Source organism: Biomphalaria glabrata, chromosome 8 (assembly GCF_947242115.1).
Source record: "Biomphalaria glabrata chromosome 8, xgBioGlab47.1, whole genome shotgun sequence".
NCBI lineage: Eukaryota > Metazoa > Mollusca > Gastropoda > Planorbidae > Biomphalaria > Biomphalaria glabrata.
The window spans coordinates 40,069,344-40,090,729 of record NC_074718.1 but is presented as its reverse complement, the minus strand read 5'-3'; the positions used below and the strand labels follow the sequence as shown (position 1 = coordinate 40,090,729).

At 38.9% G+C, this 21,386-nt stretch overlaps 1 protein-coding gene across 1 annotated transcript in view; it reads left to right on the top strand.

The window, feature by feature from the left end:
* Positions 1 to 21,386, top strand: part of LOC106075897 (protocadherin gamma-B1-like) — a 49,861-nt gene that overhangs the window by 19,353 nt on the left and 9,122 nt on the right. Inside the window, exons 2-8 of the mRNA XM_056038138.1 lie at positions 8,570 to 8,981; positions 9,594 to 10,298; positions 10,958 to 11,091; positions 12,038 to 12,236; positions 13,616 to 13,771; positions 14,920 to 16,222; positions 20,255 to 20,386. Of these exons, the coding sequence (XP_055894113.1) occupies positions 8,701 to 8,981; positions 9,594 to 10,298; positions 10,958 to 11,091; positions 12,038 to 12,236; positions 13,616 to 13,771; positions 14,920 to 16,222; positions 20,255 to 20,386 (2,910 nt within the window). The 5' untranslated portion in view covers positions 8,570 to 8,700. The remainder of the gene's footprint in view (positions 1 to 8,569; positions 8,982 to 9,593; positions 10,299 to 10,957; positions 11,092 to 12,037; positions 12,237 to 13,615; positions 13,772 to 14,919; positions 16,223 to 20,254; positions 20,387 to 21,386) is intronic.

Here is a 21,386-nt window from a genome sequence, read left to right as displayed (position 1 = left end):
TGGGAGACTGACAGACAGAGAAAAAATAGAAAGAGAGACAGTGACAGAGAAAAAGAGAGAAAGAAAGACTTTAGGCGTGTTCCTCACAGAATGCAAAATTAGTGTAAGTTAAACCCGAGACTGGATTAGAGCATCTCTTTAGACGTGTTCCTCATGGAACCGGAAGTTCCCCTTTCAGACGTTTCTAGAATGTTATTCCTCAGTCCTCATAGGGTATTACAAAACTGGAAACACTCTGCATTTGTTTTATTATTTCAACGCAATTAGTCACAATATCTGTGTGTGTGTGTGTGTGTGTAAATCTTTTTTTTCTTTTGTTCTCGTTTTTGTTTTTTTTAGATATTAGAAATGACCGATATTACAAATGTATTCCTCCCCCCCCCCCCCACTTTGTATGAATACGAAGAAAAACAAAATCTCTTCCTCTCCCTATCTGTTATTCTCTAACACTCTCTGCTGGTCTCCATGCGCCCTTCCCCCCCCCCCCCCCTGCCCCTTACACATACACTAATTCAAAAATTCGGCCTATATACATTTGAAAAGTAAATTAAGACCTGGTGTTCGTACACACACGTGGCGCCCCCTGCTTCAGCGCCACACAGAGCTTTGATGAGGCCATCCAGAAGCCAGGCAGTGCACTGGATTGTCTTGTAATTTAATAGCGCCCCGTACCACCCTCTACCCCGACGCCGAGGACAATTTCCTTTAGTCCCTCGGGAGATAAAACAAGGGGAGGCCACTTAGCTCTGCGGGAGACAAGAAGCTGGTGTAGCAAAGTTGTTGTGTCCCTTTGAATTTCACTTTTCTCTCTCTCTCTCTCTCTCTCCCCTCTTGTTCATTTTATACTCTCGTTGCTTCTCACCCTCCTAGACTTCCTTTCGCCCACTCTCTAATGAGTTCTGTCTTTTTTTCCTTTTGTCTCTCTAAGACTTTCCCTCTCTCTCTCTCTCTCTCTCTGGCTCTCTCTCTCTCTCTATCTAGTTCTCTCACTCTCTCTCTTTCTCTCTCTCTAGCTATCTCTCTCTAGCTCTCTTTCTCTCTCTCTATATATATATATATATCTCACTCTCTAGCTATCTCTCTGTAGCTCTCTCACTCTCTCTCTCTTTCTCTCTCTCTCTCTAGCTCTCTCTCACTCTCTAGCTCTCTCTCTCTCTCTCTCTCCCTCTCTAGCTATCTCTCTCTCTAGCTATCTCACTCTCTAGCTCTCTCTCTCTCTCTAGCTATCTCTCTTTAGCTCTCTATCTCTATCTCTATCTCTTTCCTTCTCTAGCTCTCTCTCTCTCTAGCTCTCTCTCTCTCTATCTCTCTCCCTCTCTAGCTCTCTCTCTCTCTAGCTCTCTCGCTCTCTCTAGCTCTCTCTCTCTCTCTATCTCTCTCCCTCTCTAGCTCTCTCTCTCTCTCTCTAGCTCTCTCTCTCTCTCTAGCTCTATCGCTCTCTCTAGCTCTCTCTCTGTCTCTCTCTATCTCTCTCCCTCTCTAGCTCTCTCTCTCTAGCTCTCTCCCTCTCTAGCTCCCTCTCTAGCTCTCTCTCTCTCTCCCTCTCACTCCCTCTCTCTGTTTCCTCACATCACAGCTCATGTCACTTAGCCTCTCCCCACGAATGTACTCAACTATTACGGCTCTACCAAAACCGTAAGATTCAATTTTAGTTCTTCGCCACGGACTGCACCAACCACGTGACCTCACCAACCACGTGACCTCACCAGGACCGGGAAGTAGTTGAGACGGCCAAAAGACAACATGTTAAAACGACGTTAGGTTTTTAGTGTCGGCCAAGCTCGAGGAGACAGAACTACGACACGCAAAAAAAAACCAAAAACAAAAAAAAAAAACCCTCCACAGAATTAAACCCTCATCAGTTACAACCTCGAGTGTTGTCCAAGTCGTCTGCTTGACCAATGAAAAGAAATGTTCTTGGGAAGGGGGGAGGGAGAGTGAGAGGATACAAAATAATGCTGGCAACATTAGGACTAGTTTAGATATTGTTTGAAATGATACAATAAGGAGGCTGGTATTGACTCTAAAAGAAGCGCCTCGCGATGCTAACTCTGGCTATTTGTAGGCCGGATGTTCTTCTTCCTGCCTCTGTGTCTCTAGGTCTTTCTTATGCAGACACATATTTTTTCTCTCTCTCTTTCTCTCTCGCCCTCTCTCGTTTCTCTCAATCCCTGTCTCGCTTACAGTTTCTCCTTCTTCCTCTCTCTCTCCCTCTGTCTCCCACCCTCTCTGTCTCTCCCTTTCCCTCTCTATCTCTCCCTCTTCGTCTCTCTCCCTCACCCCCCCCCCTCTCTGCTTTCGTCCCTCTCCGTCACAGACTCTCCCTCACACACAAAATCCCTCTCAAATACATTCACTCCCATATACACACGTTTTCTCTCTCTCTCTCTCTCTCTCTCTCTCTCTTAGCCAGGCGAAATAATTTAATAACCCCCTTCTTTTCAAAACGATGAAACTTTAATGCCACACTGACATCTAGAAATAGACCTCGGAGAGACGTGATGACAGGTTACTTGATTGAAACAAAATGACAGAAAATATTTCCAATGACATTTCTGCCTCCGCAGTCCATTCTCAATTGAACGTGAAACTATAGAGACTCGCAAACGAGGACTTTTATTCTCTCACTTTTATATGCTTCTAATCAATGTTGATCTTCTGTTTTTTTTTGGAATATAAAATGTATCTCTCTATATATTTATATGTATTTATAATAAATGCTACAACATTCTCATATTTTCGACCGTACATAAAAAAAGAAAAAAGCAATAAATAATTTGAATTCATTTATTTTTGTTTATATGACTTCCGAAGTCATAATATGACTGAAATCTACACATCGCTTTTTTTTTTTTTTTTTTTTTTTTATGAATCTATATTTTAGTGAAAATATTATAGGACAAGAAAAACATTTTTTTTAAATAAAAAAAATACTTTAAAAAAAACAAAAAAAAAACCTTTATTAACTCTTTCTCTCCTAACTGACGATACCAACGTTGATTCCACCAGAATGTGGTAAATAATTACGGAGAGAAAGAGTTAAGTGTAATTGCTACCAATGGTCTTAGAACAACTTTAGATATTCTAAGATCTCCGCTATTATCTAAGGAACGTTCAGACCAGGTTTCACTAACATTGGTCCAACAGATTTGATTTCTATAGAGAGCATATATATATATATTCTTACATGCATACATACATACATACATACATACATACATACATACATACATACATACATACATACATACATACATACATACATACATACATACATACATACATACATACATACGCCTTACATTTTACTTTATATATTAGATATCTGAAAAAAAAATCAAAGTAAAGAAAATGCGCAATTGATAACATACAAGTCTTACCAGTGTCTATATCTATATCAATATAGGATATACTTCTGTGCAACCAACTGTATAGTTACGTCGCTTAAATTCAATGTTTGGCACTGGCCTATAAATCTCTCTTTATGCATCTTAAAATAGATTCATTTACTATTCTTCATCCAATTGCAACTAAAGGCCAAAGGCATTTTTAAAAAATGTTCTAATGATGATGAATTCCTAGAAATCTTGGTGGACTGACCAATTAGGGAAATAAGATGTTATCTATTCGAAGATATTTTAATTCCTTTAGAATATAAATTAATGAGATTTTATGTTACATCATCATCATTTGTCCTTTGAATTTTGTCGTAGGGGTGCTGTGACAGTTTGCGCAACCAAATTCTATCAACTTTTTCCGGTCAGCAGCTGTTCTTATCAGGCCATCAAGAGAGAGGCTGGTCCTATTTATGTTATCCAGCCAGCTTTTCTTTTATACTACACTTTCTCCGTACTTCCTTCACTGTACCTTGAAGATAGAACTTTTATGTATCTTTAAAAAAAAAAAGTGAACATTCTTTAAAATATACAATTTTTCGTGATTGGTTTTGAATTTGTTTTGTTACTCTAAAGTCTAGACAGTCTAGGTTATGAGTCTGACGGTAGGATACTAACATCTAATGTATGTATCAATCGAACTTGACATTCTTCTAACAAGTCAAGGATGTAAGCACACCTAAAGTCAACACAGGTACTCGGTCCCAAGTCACGTTCAGTCAAGTGCACGCCCTGGAAAACTGACACCGAGGGGCACTTCTCCCTCTAGCGGGACATGAGACCCCCCCCCCCCCAACCCCTCCCGTCGTGTCCCTTTCATTCGGTCCAGTCCTTCTTCACATTTGAACGGTAAACACAAACCTGGGACGCAGAAAGTGCTGTGGAGATTTTGACGTATGTTATGTCTGCCTCCGCGCCCCCCCCATTCCAACACTTGTCTTGCACCCCCCTCCCCCTTCTTCAATATTAGTCTACGCCTTGCCCACCTGTTGACTCCAAGAGTTCTGTTACTTCGCTTTTCTTTTATGTGTGTTTCTGATGTTACCTACTGGAGAAATATGTCCGATGATTACCAGGGAATTTTTGAGCAGTGAGGACGTCATATCTGGATGACACTCCAAAAAAAAAAAGTCATTAGTTTTATGACTAATTGTGCTTCTATTTTAATCCTGTGTTCACAGCCGGAATCGGCTACTGCGATTCGTCACACCTAAACACTTAGATTGATGGCTGCCTGGTCGCGTGCAATGAGATGTATTTGCAACTGACAATCGACCACTTTCGGAGTCTTATATAATACAGACGTTACTTAAAAGATGATTACGTCCTACGCGTCATGCATTTAGTCATGCATGTTAACCAATGACCTCAGGCAACCCATTCCATGCTTTAAGAGCACTAGGGAAGAAGGAACATTTGTACGAATTTGTCCTAGCATATGGAACAAGGAATGTGCCTTTATCTTTGTGTCTTTCTGAGTATTTTATTCGTAAATATGAAGCTCCTAAATGAAAATTGTATTAAATAAACCTAGATCTAAGTATCTAACCCTCTTTATGCTGTTATATAAAGGAATGTGTGTTATGCCCTTATGCGACGCTTGATAAAAGTAGTTATATTTTGTATCTAGATTTTGACATATTTTTAAGTTTTTATTCTTGGTCTTCGTGCTCCTAGCTAGATAATACCTTTATTTCTTGTATACATAGAACCAAATCTTCCTAATTGTCCTACGGGTTGAGTTGAAGACTCTTTGGAACTTCAGACCTATCTGCCTGTCTTAATCAAACTTCTGTTTGGTAAAGATCTGAGCAAATTCTTAAGTTTTACATCCCTATTATTAATGCTCGGGTTATATAAGTGAGGCCAAAGGCCGAGAACATGTTTGAAACTCCACCATATTTATCCTCTGTACGACACTAGCCGTGCAGGTGTCCACCAAATATGTGTTGAAGGTGACATTTTTCAGGGGCTCTCTTCCATCTTTGTCAGTGCAATGGACTCGCCCCTTAGGAACCCCAACGGCGATCTTGTTCTGCTTCCCCATTTGCGAGTCTTCTCTGACGACAGTTTCCACTCGGGCGAGACGTTGAAGCTGAGAAGCATTATCTGGACATAGAACTAGATCCAGATTTTTATGAATTCTAAGAAACAGCGAACCGCGTTCAAAACCAGGCTATATGCACAGCATGTTAAAGATTAACAATTTTTTTTTATGTACACATTACACACACTCACAAACTATAACAAAATACATTAATCACATACACAAATGTACATAATTGTAGTGCAACACTTATATTACTCGTGTATTGTTTGTTTAACTGTGTACAGATGTAGCTTGTCTTGTAGTCCTTGTGATTTGATATTTCGTTTCATGTAAATCTCGGCTGCATGTTTTCTATCAGAATATTGAGTTTTGTAGACCGAATATTGACTTTCAAAATTTTAATTTGCTTTTTTTATGCCCCTCTCTCTCTCTCTCTTATCTCTATGAATCTATCTATCTATCTATCTATCTATCTATCTATCTATCTATCTATCTATCTATCTATCTATCTATCTATCTATCTATCTATCTATCTATCTATCTATCTATCTATCTATCTATCTATCTATCTATCTATCTATCTATGTTTTAGTTCATTCTACTCTTTCTTTCTGTAGTCTCTTTCCTTTTTCTCTTTCATTCTCTTTGCCTTTCTCTCTCTTTAAACTCTCTGTTGCTATCTCTATTTGTTTCTTTATCTCTCTTCCTTCTTTTTGTTTTTTTCTCTTCTCCTCCTCTTAGCTTCACTCTCTCTCTCTTTTAGTCTATCTTCTCTTATTTTCTTTTCAGACTTTCTCTTTTTTTTTCTGTTTTTCTCTATGTTCATTCTCTTCTCCTCCTCTTAGTTTCACTCTATCTTTCTCTTAGTCTATCTTCTCTTCAGCATTTTAATTTTTGTTTTTTTGTTTTCTCTATTTTCATTCTTTTTAAAATTGTTTTGTATTTACATTCATGTACCAGGCTAGAAGACATCACATCCCTACATGTCATCTACGTGTGTCCTTGCCGAATTACATAGCTCGCAATAAAACGAGAGGCAAGGGCCCCCCCCCCCCCCCCAATGATGATCGAAAGGCTGTCACCATATCAACCCTCCACCTGTCAAACCTTTCCCCTCTTCCATCTCTCTCTCTTTCTCCCTCTCCCTCTCTCTCTCTCTCCATCTGTCTGTCTGTCTGTCTCCCCCCCTCTCTCTCTCTCTAGGTAACTTAATTGTGATATCTCTGTTCTAGCAGGGACCAACTAAAAAAAAACAACTTGACAAACTCCAAGGCTTAGAACGCCCGGATAAAGGTTAGATGTAAATATCTCAAGAATTTGACGGGAAATATTTTCGCACTTTTTAACCTTAATAAGGTTGTTAGTGCTTAGCCCCCCCCCCTCCCCCACATGAACCTTCCTTCCAGTCTTCTACAAAATCCTCAAATCACAGCCCCCACCCTTTCTCCCTCCTTTCCCCCGTGGCCCAATACGAATCTGGACGTCTATCCCCGCAGCTTAAATATTGACACATCCAAAGCCTGGAGTGACATCAGTGTCAACAAGGCGCGTCTCTTTTGATGGACATCCTGGCATATTTTGACGAAGTCATCAGTGGTCATTATGACAAACCATTTGAGAAATTTGGGGGGGGGGGGAATTACTCCGCATTTGGATGTTCGACTCCAAACGTTTACAGGCCGGAGAGAAGGAGGCAGACGGGAAGAAAAATCTTCTGCAGTTTTTTTGATGAAATGATTGAATAGTTTTGACGCCATCTTCGTTTTCGCGCTCATCGAGTCTCGGTTTAACATCAGCCATGGAGTGGGCTTTTTTTTTCTTGTTTCTTGTTGGCCAGATTTATCAAAGTTTTACAGCTGAGTTCACCTCCTATGCTTCAAGATGGATGCCCTGGCATGCACATTTGATCAAATGCCCGTAACTTGTGTCAAAGGGGAGAGAATTGATTGATTCCAACGTCCATTAAACATCTTTCCCTTTCACTTACGTCCCTTGACGGTGCCCCAATCATTCTCCTTTAGTTTGAATTGGGTTAATTACTTGCGTTATCTATTCACATATCTAGTATGGAGGCCCATGATGCTTCGAGGGGCGGACGGGCGCCCTGATTATTTCTGATTTTGTTATCTCCTGCAATGCTGATTTATTTCCCTTTTTTTTTGTTGTCTCCAGTAATTTAAATGTAATCTTCAAAAAAGAAAAAAAAAAAAGATGTACGAAATTTATCAAGCTTTGCAGTAGACTGGACATTCAAGAAAACGAATCTTTCCTTTAGGTTACATTGTCTGGTCATCTTTGTATCTATTTCATGATTTTTTTAATAAAGTTCATAAATTGACACACCAAAAAAAAAAAGAAGTGAATTTAAAAGAATAAAATGTTCATCATCTTTGTGGGTTTGAATCTCTTCAGCTTTTATGCACAATATGTATACCGATTTTGTGATTGTGCTTTGACAAATGAGAGATTTTCATCAATATGGGCCAATCTAAGTATAGCAACATACATAGTGTATCCGGTGTGCATAATAAGGAAGAAATGATAAACTAAACTGAAGTGCACTTTTAATCACTGTAGAATCAAATCTCTAAGCTCATTATTTAGTTGGCAACTGGGAACTTTCTACATGGCCTCCTTGACATTGTGTAGTTTCTGTTTTTGTTTTGTTTTCGAAATGTCAATAGAATGTCATTTAATTTTGTAAGTAAATATTTTACTTACCTTTCTTTCTGCGAAAAATTTGCGTCAGTCAGTCAATCAGACAGTCAGCTAGTTAGTCATTTAACCACCAGGCGGTCCAAACAGTTTTGGTTTTCCAGACGCCCTGTTCCCTCTAACAGTGTACACAGTTTAAATGACTTAATGCTTAACACAATTTGCTGCCGCCTATAAATAGATCGAATGTAGAAAACCTTGTTTGTTTTAAATGAAGCTAGATTTCATCCTGTACATCATATATCCGTGCAGATATTGCGCTATATTTTCCAACCATTCTAGTTCCAACATTGTTTTGTTGAATATATAAAACATTCAAAGCCGATATAACAGTTTGTTTTTTAAACTTTGTTTCCATCAAGGCTATAATTACACATTGTATAACTTATATTTGTATTTTATTTCACAGATGATATTCGATTCAAAACCAGGACACTGTGGATAATGTTATGTCACGTGACTAAAAGAGTTCATCTAAGTCAGTCGTCGTAATAAACAGTCCTAGTTTTTGGAATCACTGTCTAGAGAAGGGAGATAACCATGTCTCATCACTCAGCCTGGAAAAATTGCGTCTTTTTCTCACTGTGCGTCGTGTTGATGGCCGAGGCTAGCGCGCAGAAGATCGAGCTGGAGTATAGCATCCAGGAAGAGGTCCCCATCAACCAACCCATCGGCAACATAGTCCAGCACCCGGTTCTGTTCAACTACGTTCAAGGTCTGGCCACCAGGGATCTTCGCTTCAGCTTTCTGGCGGAGGGGAATCCCCAGGCATCCTACATATCAATCAACGAGACGTCAGGAGACCTGAAGACCGCCTCCAGGTAACGTCAAACTATGTCTTAATTAACCCATTACTGCCTGGTGGTAGATTTGAATCCTAGCAACAATCAAAACTAGTCATCCAAAGTAGTAGGTTTACTATCGTTATGTTTTCTTATTCTGTCATACATCGATACTACAGATCTTAGAGTCAAAATAAGGATCTTATCTTATCTTATCTTCAAAAGAGAAGATAATTACATTCTACGTGCATCCATTTGTTAATCTAGCCATGCATGTTGATTAGAGACTTAAACTCTGCTAAGTCATTGGTTTTCCTGGCTGATTCAGGCAACTCGGGAAAAAGAAATTACTTAAGTTAAATCATATATATACAACAAACGTATATTACATTATAAGAACATGGTTACATATATAGTCATTTGTTTCATGTAAAAAAAAAAGTTTCAGATTGATTCGAGATTGGGTGTTTGAGAAATAACGTGTATAAACTTTTCGCCAGACAGACAGACAGACAGAGTGTGTTGATATACGTTTTGTAAAAACACAGGCCCGTAGTTAAAGAATTTTCTCAATCATTTTATGCAATTTTTATCATTATTATTCTTGGAAGGACCATGTGATGTTTAATATGACCTCTTTGTGTTTTGCAGGATTGACCGTGAGACACTGTGTCGGCGCCAAGTTACGTGTGAGCTACGTGTCCAGACAGCAGTTCAGGCAGACCTCAGCTCCTTCTTCATGTTAGTCCTGGTCAAGATTGTCATCCTGGATATTAATGACAACGCTCCTGCCTTTGCGTCCAACGTTTTTTCATTGAGAATACCAGAGAGCGAAGGGGCGGGAGCGACTTACCTTCTTCCGACGGCGACGGACCCGGACACTGGGGTCGGGAACTCGATCATCGCCTACAACACGGTGGAAACGGGGGCCCCATTCACGCTCCTGGTTAGCGGCAGCTTGGCCGCTTCCTTCGAGATACGGCTACGCCTGGACGACAGCCTGGACAGGGAGGTCACCCCTTCCTACCAGGTGCTGGTCAGGGCGCTGGACGGTGGTGAGCCCAGGCTGACTGGCACCCTGACTGTTAACGTGGAGATCGCTGACGTCAACGACAACGCCCCAGTGTTTGAACGCCGCCGCTACTCGGCCAACGTCTCCGAGGGAAACCCCGTGGATACGGTGGTCGTGACAGTGAGGGCCGCAGACCAGGACGTAGGGCCCAATGGCACGGTGACCTACGTGATGCTGCCCACACAGGACGACCTTGACGTATTCTCCATGTTCGCCATCAATAATGTCACCGGGGAGATTCGAACCCTGGCTCCGTTGGACAAATACGCAGGTAGAACCTACAGGTAAGTAATTGTAACTCTAGACACGCAGTAGATCTATGAACTCATCCATTCTAATACTCATTGAAGGCTACAACTACAAGGAATGAATGCTTAAACAAACAGTATACACTCTTGTCATAAGCTCTTAGAGGCGAGAAAACTACAGTTATTATTAAATAATAGATCTATAACTATAGGTTTCTTATTTGGACTACCTACAAAAAGAGTTTTTAGAGAATTTCTCTATCGCGAAAGATTAAAATCAGTGCACTAAGTACGTTTTGGCTACACAAGCTTAAGGCCCCGACTTTCTTGAGAGCCCCATAAAAATTAAGAGAGTTTGTGATGAATAATGCTGATTTTAAATCAAAATTTTATTATTTCCCTATCTATACACTTCTTTAATTTGTTTACCCCTCTAGTTAGGCCTATCTAAATATAATACTTTGCACTTACCTGTAATAGCTCGTAAAGCTTAGCTAGGGCCTTATTATGTCTTAAAAAAGGTCCTGGACAAAATGCTGTAGTAAGCTTTTCATGTCAGTAGAGTTGAACAGTATTGCTAAATTAGGACACACAGACCTTCATTGTTTCAACTCTAAGATAAAAATCTAAGCGTAGTTTCCCATCTCTACCACCAATCTATGTCCTATCCAAATGTGCTATCTCAATGTCCTCAGTTTGAGCATCCAAGCCCAGGATTCAGGTCCGACACCCAAAGCTGACCAGACATATGTAGACATCTCAGTGCTGGACACTCGGAACAGTCCACCTAACATTTTGCTTCATGTGCTTCGAACAGCAGGCAAAACATGTGAGTAGCTGTAGTGTTTAGGTCATTTACTTTTAGCATGTGAGTAGCTCTAGTGTTTAGGTCATTTACTTTTAGCATGTGAGTAGTTCTAGTGTTTAGGTCATTTACTTTTAGCATGTGAGTAGCTCTAGTGTTTAGGGCATTTACTTTTAGCATGTGAGTAGTTCTAGTGTTTAGGTCATTTACTTTTAGCATGTGAGTAGTTCTAGTGTTTAGGTCATTTACTTTTAGCATGTGAGTAGTTCTAGTGTTTAGGTCATTTACTTTTAGCATGTGAGTAGTTCCAGTGTTTAGGGCATTTACTTTTAGCATGTGAGTAGGTCTAGTGTTTAGGTCATTTACTTTTAGCATGTGAGTAGTTCTAGTGTTTAGGTCATTTACTTTTAGCATGTGAGTAGTTGTAGTGTTTAGGGCATTTACTTTTAGCATGTGAGTAGTTCTAGTGTTTAGGTCATTTACTAATAACGTTTAAGTAATTATTTGATTACCTCGTTTGATATGAATAGATATATATTAAGGAGTCAATGTTGAATTCACAGAGGTAGGTTTGGTATAAGGATACATCCCAGACCCTCCAAAGTTTGATCTCTGTTTAAATATGAACATAAATAAATGCATGCAGTTTGAAACTTTAGAATATCAAATTGGGTTTTCTGTGTAGTTTTATGAATGGTAATCTGGTTAAAAGAAAGAAAAGATTGTGTCTTTTATGTTACTTTTGTTTCAACATATTTTGTAGCAGAAGGTGCAATCCAGTCCAATTATTTTGACTGTTAAGTTTACCAACTTGAGTATCTTTATCAACTTTCTAATCATATTTTAAACAACCAATTGGAAATAATATTTGGGGAACCGTTTCTAAAGATAATGCTTTGATAAGCATTAGATGCTTGTGAATATTATCAATGACAATAATGACACAAGATCACGTGACTGTACCTTGCAGCTCAGGTCTCAGAACTGGCCGAGTTAGGACGTGTGGTGGCCTATTTCTCAGTATCAGATCCCGACCCCAAGACCAGCCCAAACAGTGTGGTCACTTGCTCTACGGACAGTGACCAGTTTGAACTTCAGGCCATGGATCAGAATCAGTACAAGGTCATTTTGTCGAAACGTCTGGACAGGGAGCAGGCAGCTTATCACAGGTGAAAGAATTGTATCTATAGCACATGCTAAACAATGTATTCTATTTTACAAGTTAAGTATTCTCCTCTCACTGAAAGGATAAAGATTCTCCTCTCTCTCACAGGCTAGATAAACTGTATTCTATTTTTCACAGATTAAATACTGCCTCCACCCTCTCTCTCTTTTTTATTCCTCTCTTCTCTTTTGTTCATTCTCTTTCAGATCTACACATTCTCTTTCAGATCTACACATTGTCTTTTCGATCTACACATTGTCTTTCAGATCTACACATTCTATTTCAAATCTACACATTCTCTTTCCGAGCTACACATTCTATTTCAAATCTACACATTCTTTTTCCGATCTACACATTCTATTTCAAATCTACACATTCTATTTCAAATCTACACATTCTATTTCAAATCTACACATTCTCTTTCAAATCTACACATTCTCTATCTGATCTACACATTCTCTTTCAGATCTACACATTCTCATTCAGATCTGCACATTCTATTTCAGATCTACACATTCTATTTCAAATCTACACATTCTCTTTCAAATCTACACATTCTATATCAGATCTACACATTCTCTTTCATATCTACACATTCTCTTTCAGATGTACACATTCTCTTTCAGATGTACACATTCTCTTTCAGATGTACACATTCTCTTTCAGATCTACACATTCTCTTTTCAGATCTACACATTCTCTTTCAGATCTACACATTCTCTTTCAGATCTACAAATTCTCTTTCAGATCTACACATTCTCTTTTCAGATCTGCACATTCTCTTTCATCCTTTGCTCATCTCTTCACAATTGTCTTCTCTATTCCTTTTCTCTTCTGTTTCAGGTACTTTTTTCTCTTCTCAACTCATTCTTAAACTTTCTCTTTTAATGTCTCCCTTTTTCTCCGTTTTACCTCTATCTCTCACACATAACACACGCCTCAAATAAAATGTCATCGACTTAATGTTCTTACATTACCATTAGCTTTGCTTAGTCTGGCTTGTCATGCTTCCCAATGTTGATATTATCCATTTATTCTACCCAAAACAACTTGGTTCAAGATAGCTTTTGCCGGCTGCATACCGTTGGTACTTCCATTCGGATTTAGCATTCAATGGACCTCAATCACCAATCGTAAACAAACAACATTGAGCCACGTGATAATATTGATAAAACAACGGGAAAAAAAACTGTCACGTGATAGCCTTTGTGTATAAAAAATAGATCGTAATTTGTATAGAAGAGATAGAGAATCACGTGGCTATATCTTGTTTGTTTACGATTGGTGAATGAGGTCCATTCTTCTTTACTTGTTTTTAATTAAGAACTCATAACAAGGGAATCTCATGCATAGAGAAATCATTTCTTGCTCTGATGTTCACAGTGTCAGTGTCACGTGTTTTGACGCTGGGAGTCCGCCCCTAAACGCCACCGCCAACTTCTTGGTAGAGGTGCAGGACGAGAACGACAACGCCCCTGTATTCGACTCCCTGTTCTACACCGCTGACGTCAGCGAGGGGCCAGTCATCGCGGACAACAGGTAATCTCCCCACTCCCCTCCATCTTTTTACTAGTTTCTCATTAGTTTCAGCTTTGGTTTAGATCCAACAGCCCTGGACATCTCGGCACAGTTTCTTGTTACATCATTAGCAGCTTCGGTGGCAGTTACTATAGCAACTACATGACAGCCTCCATTGTGACACTTAGATCTCATGCCACGTGACCCTAACAAGATCTAGAGTGTCATATTTTACCTCAGTGCCGAGGAGAGGTGCTCAAATGCCAAAGTGAACAAAATAGAATAAAAAATTAGAATATTAAAAAAAAATGTCCATTTCCACATAATGATGAAGGAATTAATTACTTGTAAAATGAAACATTTACTTCACGTCTTTGGAGCTGGTCTGCGATCAACTAGAGATCATTATAAAATATTAATATTATTATTTTTAATTGTGTTTCAGAGATCATATAGGCATACATATGAGAATGACCTGGAGGTCAGAAGGATATTGGACATTACATATTGCAGGGGTCAAGTGATTACTATGAGTAATCTGTTTTATTGTCCATGTCTATTACGCTTTATTACTGGACTGACTCTGGCCAGAGTATTAACACCCCCTCTTATTCACCCCCCCCCCCAAAAAAAATAAAAAAATCCTTTTCTCTTTTAAAGCTTTAACTTAAAAATCGTGGTTTGGTAAAGTTTTGTTAACACATCTCCAAGACACATAAAGTTAAAAAAAAAAAAGAACTCTTTCTAGACTTTGCGATCTGTAAGGCTGATAATATAAAGGTCATCTGATTTTCTATGGCCTACGATAAACGAGGGTGTAATGTGGCCAGAACGACGACAACCTTATTTACTTTCCCAAATTAATGTCAGACAGCTATGGGAGTCGTAAAAATTCCGAAATTTAAAAATATCAAAAACCTTTGTCGAGTATCGAACTCGAGACTTCCCTTTATGGAACGTCTCCAAGACAAATTCTTAATTATGGTCTAATAAAACCAGGAATGGTAGATTTCTAGATTATGCTATGATTATATGATCTTTAATCATTACTTTTCTACACATAATAAACATAAAAACACTGCCTGAAACTTACAATTCACTTAATGTAAAACACTAACTACAAATCGTTACATTCCATGGTTAATCCCTTTTTTTTTTGTTACCCACAGCATTATTCTGCGTGTCCACGCCTCGGACAACGATGTGGGAATCAACTCGCAGATCACCTACAAGCTGGCAGACAGGTCCGACAACGATTTTGGGATAAACGGAGAAGGAGATCTCTATGTGTCCAGGGCCAGGGGACTGGACAGAGAAGACAAGGTCAAGGGACCCAGGCGAGAGCTGACAGTTATGGCGATCGATGGGGGAAATCCGGCGCTGACCGGAATCGCCACGGTGGTTGTGACTGTGCGTGACGTCAATGACAACCCGCCTAAATTCTCGGAGCCGGTCTATTATTTTAACGTCCCAGAGAACTCTCAGAGCGGGCGCATCGTGAACAACCTGTCCGCCACGGACGACGACGCGGACATGAACGCCATTTTTTACTTCAAGATGTTACCGTTGTACAAGCATAAGATGCCCTTCGAGGTGGGCCTTGACGGAAACATCCGGGTATCCGGAGATCTTGACAGAGAGAGGCAAGCCAACTACGACTTCCAGGTTATTGTTTACGACCTGGGAGAGCCGCCTCTGACCTCCACTGTGACGGTGCACGTGAAGGTCACAGACGTGAATGACAACGCCCCTGTCTTCATGTTCCCCAATGACGACAACTACACTCTGCACATCCCACACACCCTGGGCGCCAACACTGTATTCGCAAATATAATAGCCAAGGACAAGGACGAAGGCAGGAACGGCGCCCTTGTGTACAGCTTAGAGGGGGGAAACGGCTCCAGGTTCTTTGACATAGTCTCCGATTCCGGAAAAGTTCTGCTCACTCGGCCTCTGTCCGTCAGCGATGTTGGTGTCCACGTTCTTAATGTCATGGCCCATGACCTAGGCTACCACAACCAAGAATCCACGCAAGCAGTCCTGCATATCCACGTCTTTGAAGGCAACGCCACCTTGGCGCATCTAGAGGGCGGGATCGGCTTCAGGAACATCCTGGTGGTCATCATTCTCATCGTGGTCACCCTGGTCCTCGCGCTGATCATCCTCATGACCATCATCCTCATCCGCCGAGTGGACAGGCAGCGCAGGCTGTACCACGCCAAGCAGGAGGAGACCAAGGCTGACACCAGCGTGCGGCACTTCTACCCATGCCAGGTTCAGGATGTGGAGTCTCCAAGCGGCGTCTCAGACGACAACGATGACTTCAAAGAGTGCAGCAAGAAAAAGAAGGAAGTTAGTTTCTCCTTGGATGAGGACAACAACATCAATCAGACGCCAACCATGACAACCTTCAACCCTGTTGTATCTGAAAAGTATGATCCACTGGTAGAGGCAGACAGAGATAAGCTAAAGGTAAGACATATTGTCTTCTTTTTTTTTCTCTATTCTCCCATCTAGTTGTGTAGTAATTGTCCACCACTGTGCATATAATCGGACTACCACCAATGGGTTGATGATATTAAGTTTTTTTGTAAATGTAAAGTAAAATCCGTTGGAAGCGATTCTTTCGTTTCTAATAACAGGCTGGTGCGATTAGCCGGATTAAACTGTATAACAGCATTTGTTTGGGTACTTCAGAATTGGATCCGAATAACCGATGTTTCAACTAACCGGATTCAATATAGACTAGGATGAAAAATACATTGTTTCAACCCTACAGCCAATGGAATGTATAGGAAGTGTTCTATAGGAGATATTCAAGCATGGAGGCCATTATATAAAAAAAACAAACTTTTATGGAGTATCCGGTTTATAGAATAAGGAAGAACCGAAGCATTTTAAAGAACTAAAAAGTAAATTAGGTGTAATGTTCAGCAGTGTGGAATCCATTTCTAAGTTCTATCACTTGCAAGACAAAGCTAATGGTATTACCTTGTTGGCAACAGCGATCTTTCAATAAGACGTCCTTGACCTTGTTTATATGGTCTATTTTAAAACGTTTTCCAATCTTAAAGTAAAGTAAAAAGCAAGTTCCCCTTTCAAACCTTGGGTATATATAGAAGATGATATAAAGGTCATCTGTTTCTATGGCCTATGGTTAACGAGGGTGTCATGTGACCAGCACAACGACCAACCGACTTTACTTTTCCCCAACTAATGTCAGGTATCCATTAAAGCTGGGTGGGCTCAAAAGCACCCGGAATTAAAAATTTGAGTCATCACCAGGATTTGAGCCCGGGACCCCGGTTCGGAAGCCAAGCGCTTTACCACTCAGCCACCGCACCTACTTTTCCCAATCTTATAATTTTTTTTTGTTCTTAGGTTCCATTATATGTCCGCCATATTTCTTCATCTCTCTTTCTTTTTTTCATTCTGTACTTCTGAAATTTGTAGCTTAAAGAACGGATGTAAAACGTATCTGTTTGAATGACCGACATTAGACAAGGTGTCCTGTGGTCATCACAATGACCAACCGCCTTTACTTTTCCCACTGTAGGTCAGGTTCACAATACAATTTGGTGGACACAGAACGTCCTAAAAAAAATCCTCTAATCCCAGTCTTCACCTGGACTTGAACTCAAGACCTTAGTTGATAGTTGCACACTATTTCAATTTAAGAAAATGTGTTTAGAGACTCAGTCGTGTTACCCTACTAACTCAGTCATGTTACCCAACTAATTCAGTCATGTTACCCTACTAACTCAGTCATAATATCCTACTAACTCAGTCATGTTACCCTACTAATTCAGTCATTTTACCCAACTAATTCAGTCATGTTACCCTACTAACTCAGTCATTTTACCCAACTAATTCAGTCATGTTATCCTACTAACTCAGTCATAATATCCTACTAACTCAGTCATGTTATCCTACTAATTCAGTCATGTTACCCTACTAATTCAGTCATGTTACCCTACTAACTCAGTCATGTTGTCCTACTAACTCAGTCATGTTGCCCTACTAGCTCAGTCATGTTGCCCTACTAACTCAGTCATGTTACCCTACTAACTCAGTCATAATATCCTACTAACTCAGTCATGTTACCCTACTAATTCAGTCATTTTACCCAACTAATTCAGTCATGTTACCCTACTAACTCAGTCATTTTACCCAACTAATTCAGTCATGTTATCCTACTAACTCAGTCATAATATCCTACTAACTCAGTCATGTTACCCTACTAACTCAGTCATAATATCCTACTAACTCATTCATGTTACCCTACTAGCTCAGTCATATTGTCCTACTAACTCAGTCATGTTATCCTACTAATTCAGTCATGTTACCCTACTAATTCAGTCATGTTACCCTACTAACTCAGTCATGTTGTCCTACTAACTCAGTCATGTTGCCCTACTAACTCAGTCATGTTGCCCTACTAACTCAGTCATGTTACCCTACTAACTCAGTCATGTTGTCCTACTAAAAATATTTAATGTCATTATAAAAAAAAATGTAAGGTACTCAGACTCAGACCTTACGATCTATTGGGTAGTTGATGTAGGAGTCATCTGTTGCTCTGACCCACGGGTTAACTAAGGTGTTATATTGCCTGCACAACAAACAATCGCATTTGCTTTTTCTTAATTAACGTCAGGCACCCTAAGCATCTCACAATTATAAATTTGTCTTCTTTAAGATTTGAACACAGAATGTTTTTTTTTTAATATTAATATTTACAGTTTAACCTGAAAGCATGGAATACTTAGTGTAAAGGTATAATTAAAATGGTTTCAGAATGTATAAAATGATGTTAATTCTGACAATTGTTAATAATATAAAAATGTGTTATTATTTAGGTCAATAATAGTTAGAATATTCGGGAATATTGTTTTAATTATATAATAATTTTAATGAAAGTTAACACTAGCGAGACTAACTAAAGATTGAAACGTATTATGTCACATATAATAATCTTCAAAAATGTATATATTAAAACGTCTAATTTCTGTTAAATCAATAGGTTAATAAAATAATCTTAATTTAGCTTTAGTTTTAAAGAAATATTACTCAGGATAGTCCTTTACAAATTACTCTCATCTATCTATCTGTGTATGGCTCAACAGTTTGGACACCACCAAGAAGTCATGAAAATATCACTCTTTTATTACTGCAAGTCGGACTAGAGTTACCCACATAGCCATAGTCACAAAAAAAAAAGGGGGGGGGGAAGTAATTTACTCTGTATTCACCCGTCTCTAAATAGCAGGGCCGGGCTTAACCATTGTGGGACCCTATGCGAAACGGACTTCGCGGGCCAAGTTTGGCTAGGGATACAGATAATACATGAAAATTAAGAGTTTGTATTGGAAAATAAATTCGTCTTTGGATTTTATTCATTCTTTACTACCTACAGAATTACTTTACGAGTCTTAGGTGTAGCGAAGTCCTACAGTATATCATAAAAATTCTATTTCCTACATAGATCACGCTCAGTAGCAAGAATTATCAAATGTTTCAATCTATCTTTGAGATTTGTTGACCTCAAGTAATTCTTGATTAGTTTGAGGCGCGAGAAGCTTCTTTCACCAGATTCCACGATTACGGGTATTGCATGATGCTGTTATTGTTTTGTTTTTTTTTTTTACCGCGCGTAGGAATTTCGTTTTCCATATTGAATAACACCCCAAAATGACAATTTTTGTCTATATATTTCAGGAGATTTATATGAGTTTTCAAAAGATTTTAATAATTTCCGGAGATTTCCGGGACTTTTTCGTATATTTTGCAATTTCAGGAGATTTCCAGGAGCTCCTGGTAAATCAGGAGGCCGCGGGAAATCTGTTATAATTTATAAAATGGTTTAATGTAATAATTTACACCTAGAATTAGCGCGGGTCCTATGAAATTGCGGGGCCCTTTGTGGTCGCATAGGTTTCAGTGGCCTAGCCGGCCATGCAAAATAGCGGCGTATGCTACGCCGTGGGTCGACTAGTTGTATATATATACATAAAGGATATATATATATATATAAAGGATATAATGGTCGATCTGATATATTGGTCTAAATGATATATGGTTGATATGATATAGGGTTCTAAAGGATATTGTGGTCGATATGATGTAGTGGTCATTATACGATATATTGGTCTAAAAGATTTAGTGATCGATATGATATAGTAGTCTAAAGGATATAGTGGTCTAAACGATTTAGTGGTCGATATGATATAGTGGTCTAAACGATTTAGTGATCGATATGATATATTGATCTAAAGGATATAGTGGTCTAAACGATTTAGTGGTCGATATGATATAGTGGTCTAAAGGATATAGTGGTCTAAACGATTTAGTGGTCGATATGATATAGTGTTCTAAAGGATATAGTTGGTCTATACTAGTCTATATGATTAAGTGACTTTTCGGATTTAGTGGTCTATAGTGCCTTCTTCAGGACGTAGTGGCGAAGACATAACACTAGCCATTGGTTCACTTGTATGCTTTCAGAACGACGTACTGACCAGCAACCACTACCAGGCCGAGAGTCTTCACAAAAGTTCCAGCTCTAAGAAGGACATTAATTCTTTCAACTTTCACCAGGTCCACCCTACGGGCAGCAACGTCCTAACCAATAGACAGGTAAAGAATGCATCTTGAAACGGTTCGGACGTCGTGGCGTTGGGGCTACCGATATTTTCATCAATGGCGGATACCTAAAAATAGCTTGTTCCCCCCCCCCCTTTTTTACTTCTTTGGTGTATCCGGTGTGCAGGATAATCTTTTTTTTTTTAAAGTTTACGATAGTATTATATACAAAGAAAAGAAAGCGATAGGTAGATATGTATTGGCGATATAATGGAATCTAAACAAAAAGAGTAAGAAAAGTGGATGCCTCTTTCAAAATGACTAGACGAAATAAACAAAGTCAAGGACTCCATATTGAAAGATTATTGTTACCAACGAAATTGTAAAATTACTTAGCGAGCTAAACAAGGAAAATATATTTTAAAAATATTATTGAAATAAAACTGATTTAAATCACTGCCATATATCTTAATACTGCAGGAAAAAGCTCTCGTTTTCTAGAGAAAAAAAAACATAATTAAATAACTACAACTAATAGAGCCATTAACTGGTCAATTTTGTGATTGATTGACGTAATGCCATCAACTATGAATAATTAGGTAAAATCTCAACTTGATCCGAGGATGGGAAATAGTAGAAAAAAAATGTATACATACAGTAATAAGGGGAATAAATCCATTTATATAGCCACATCTATCAATAAGCAGCATTTCTTTCCCTTAATTGATACCAAACAAAATAACTAATTACCTATAATTAGTTAACTCATTGGTTAATTTCTTTTTAGTAATATATGTTTTGTTAGTTAAAAGAAATATTTTTTTATTTAGGTACAATAAATAATTTTGTTAAGTTTCAACTTCATCCGAGAATGGGTGAGGGAGGAGAAATAATGTACAAAAATAGTACTTGACAGAGAGTGGGAGTTGATATAAGCTTTGTAACAAAAATGTGATTCTACAGTAGTGAAAAGTGAAAAAAAAAACAACTCTTTGCTTTATCAAATTCTTTGATCATTATGTCCATACTTTCCACACCCCACCTGATACACACA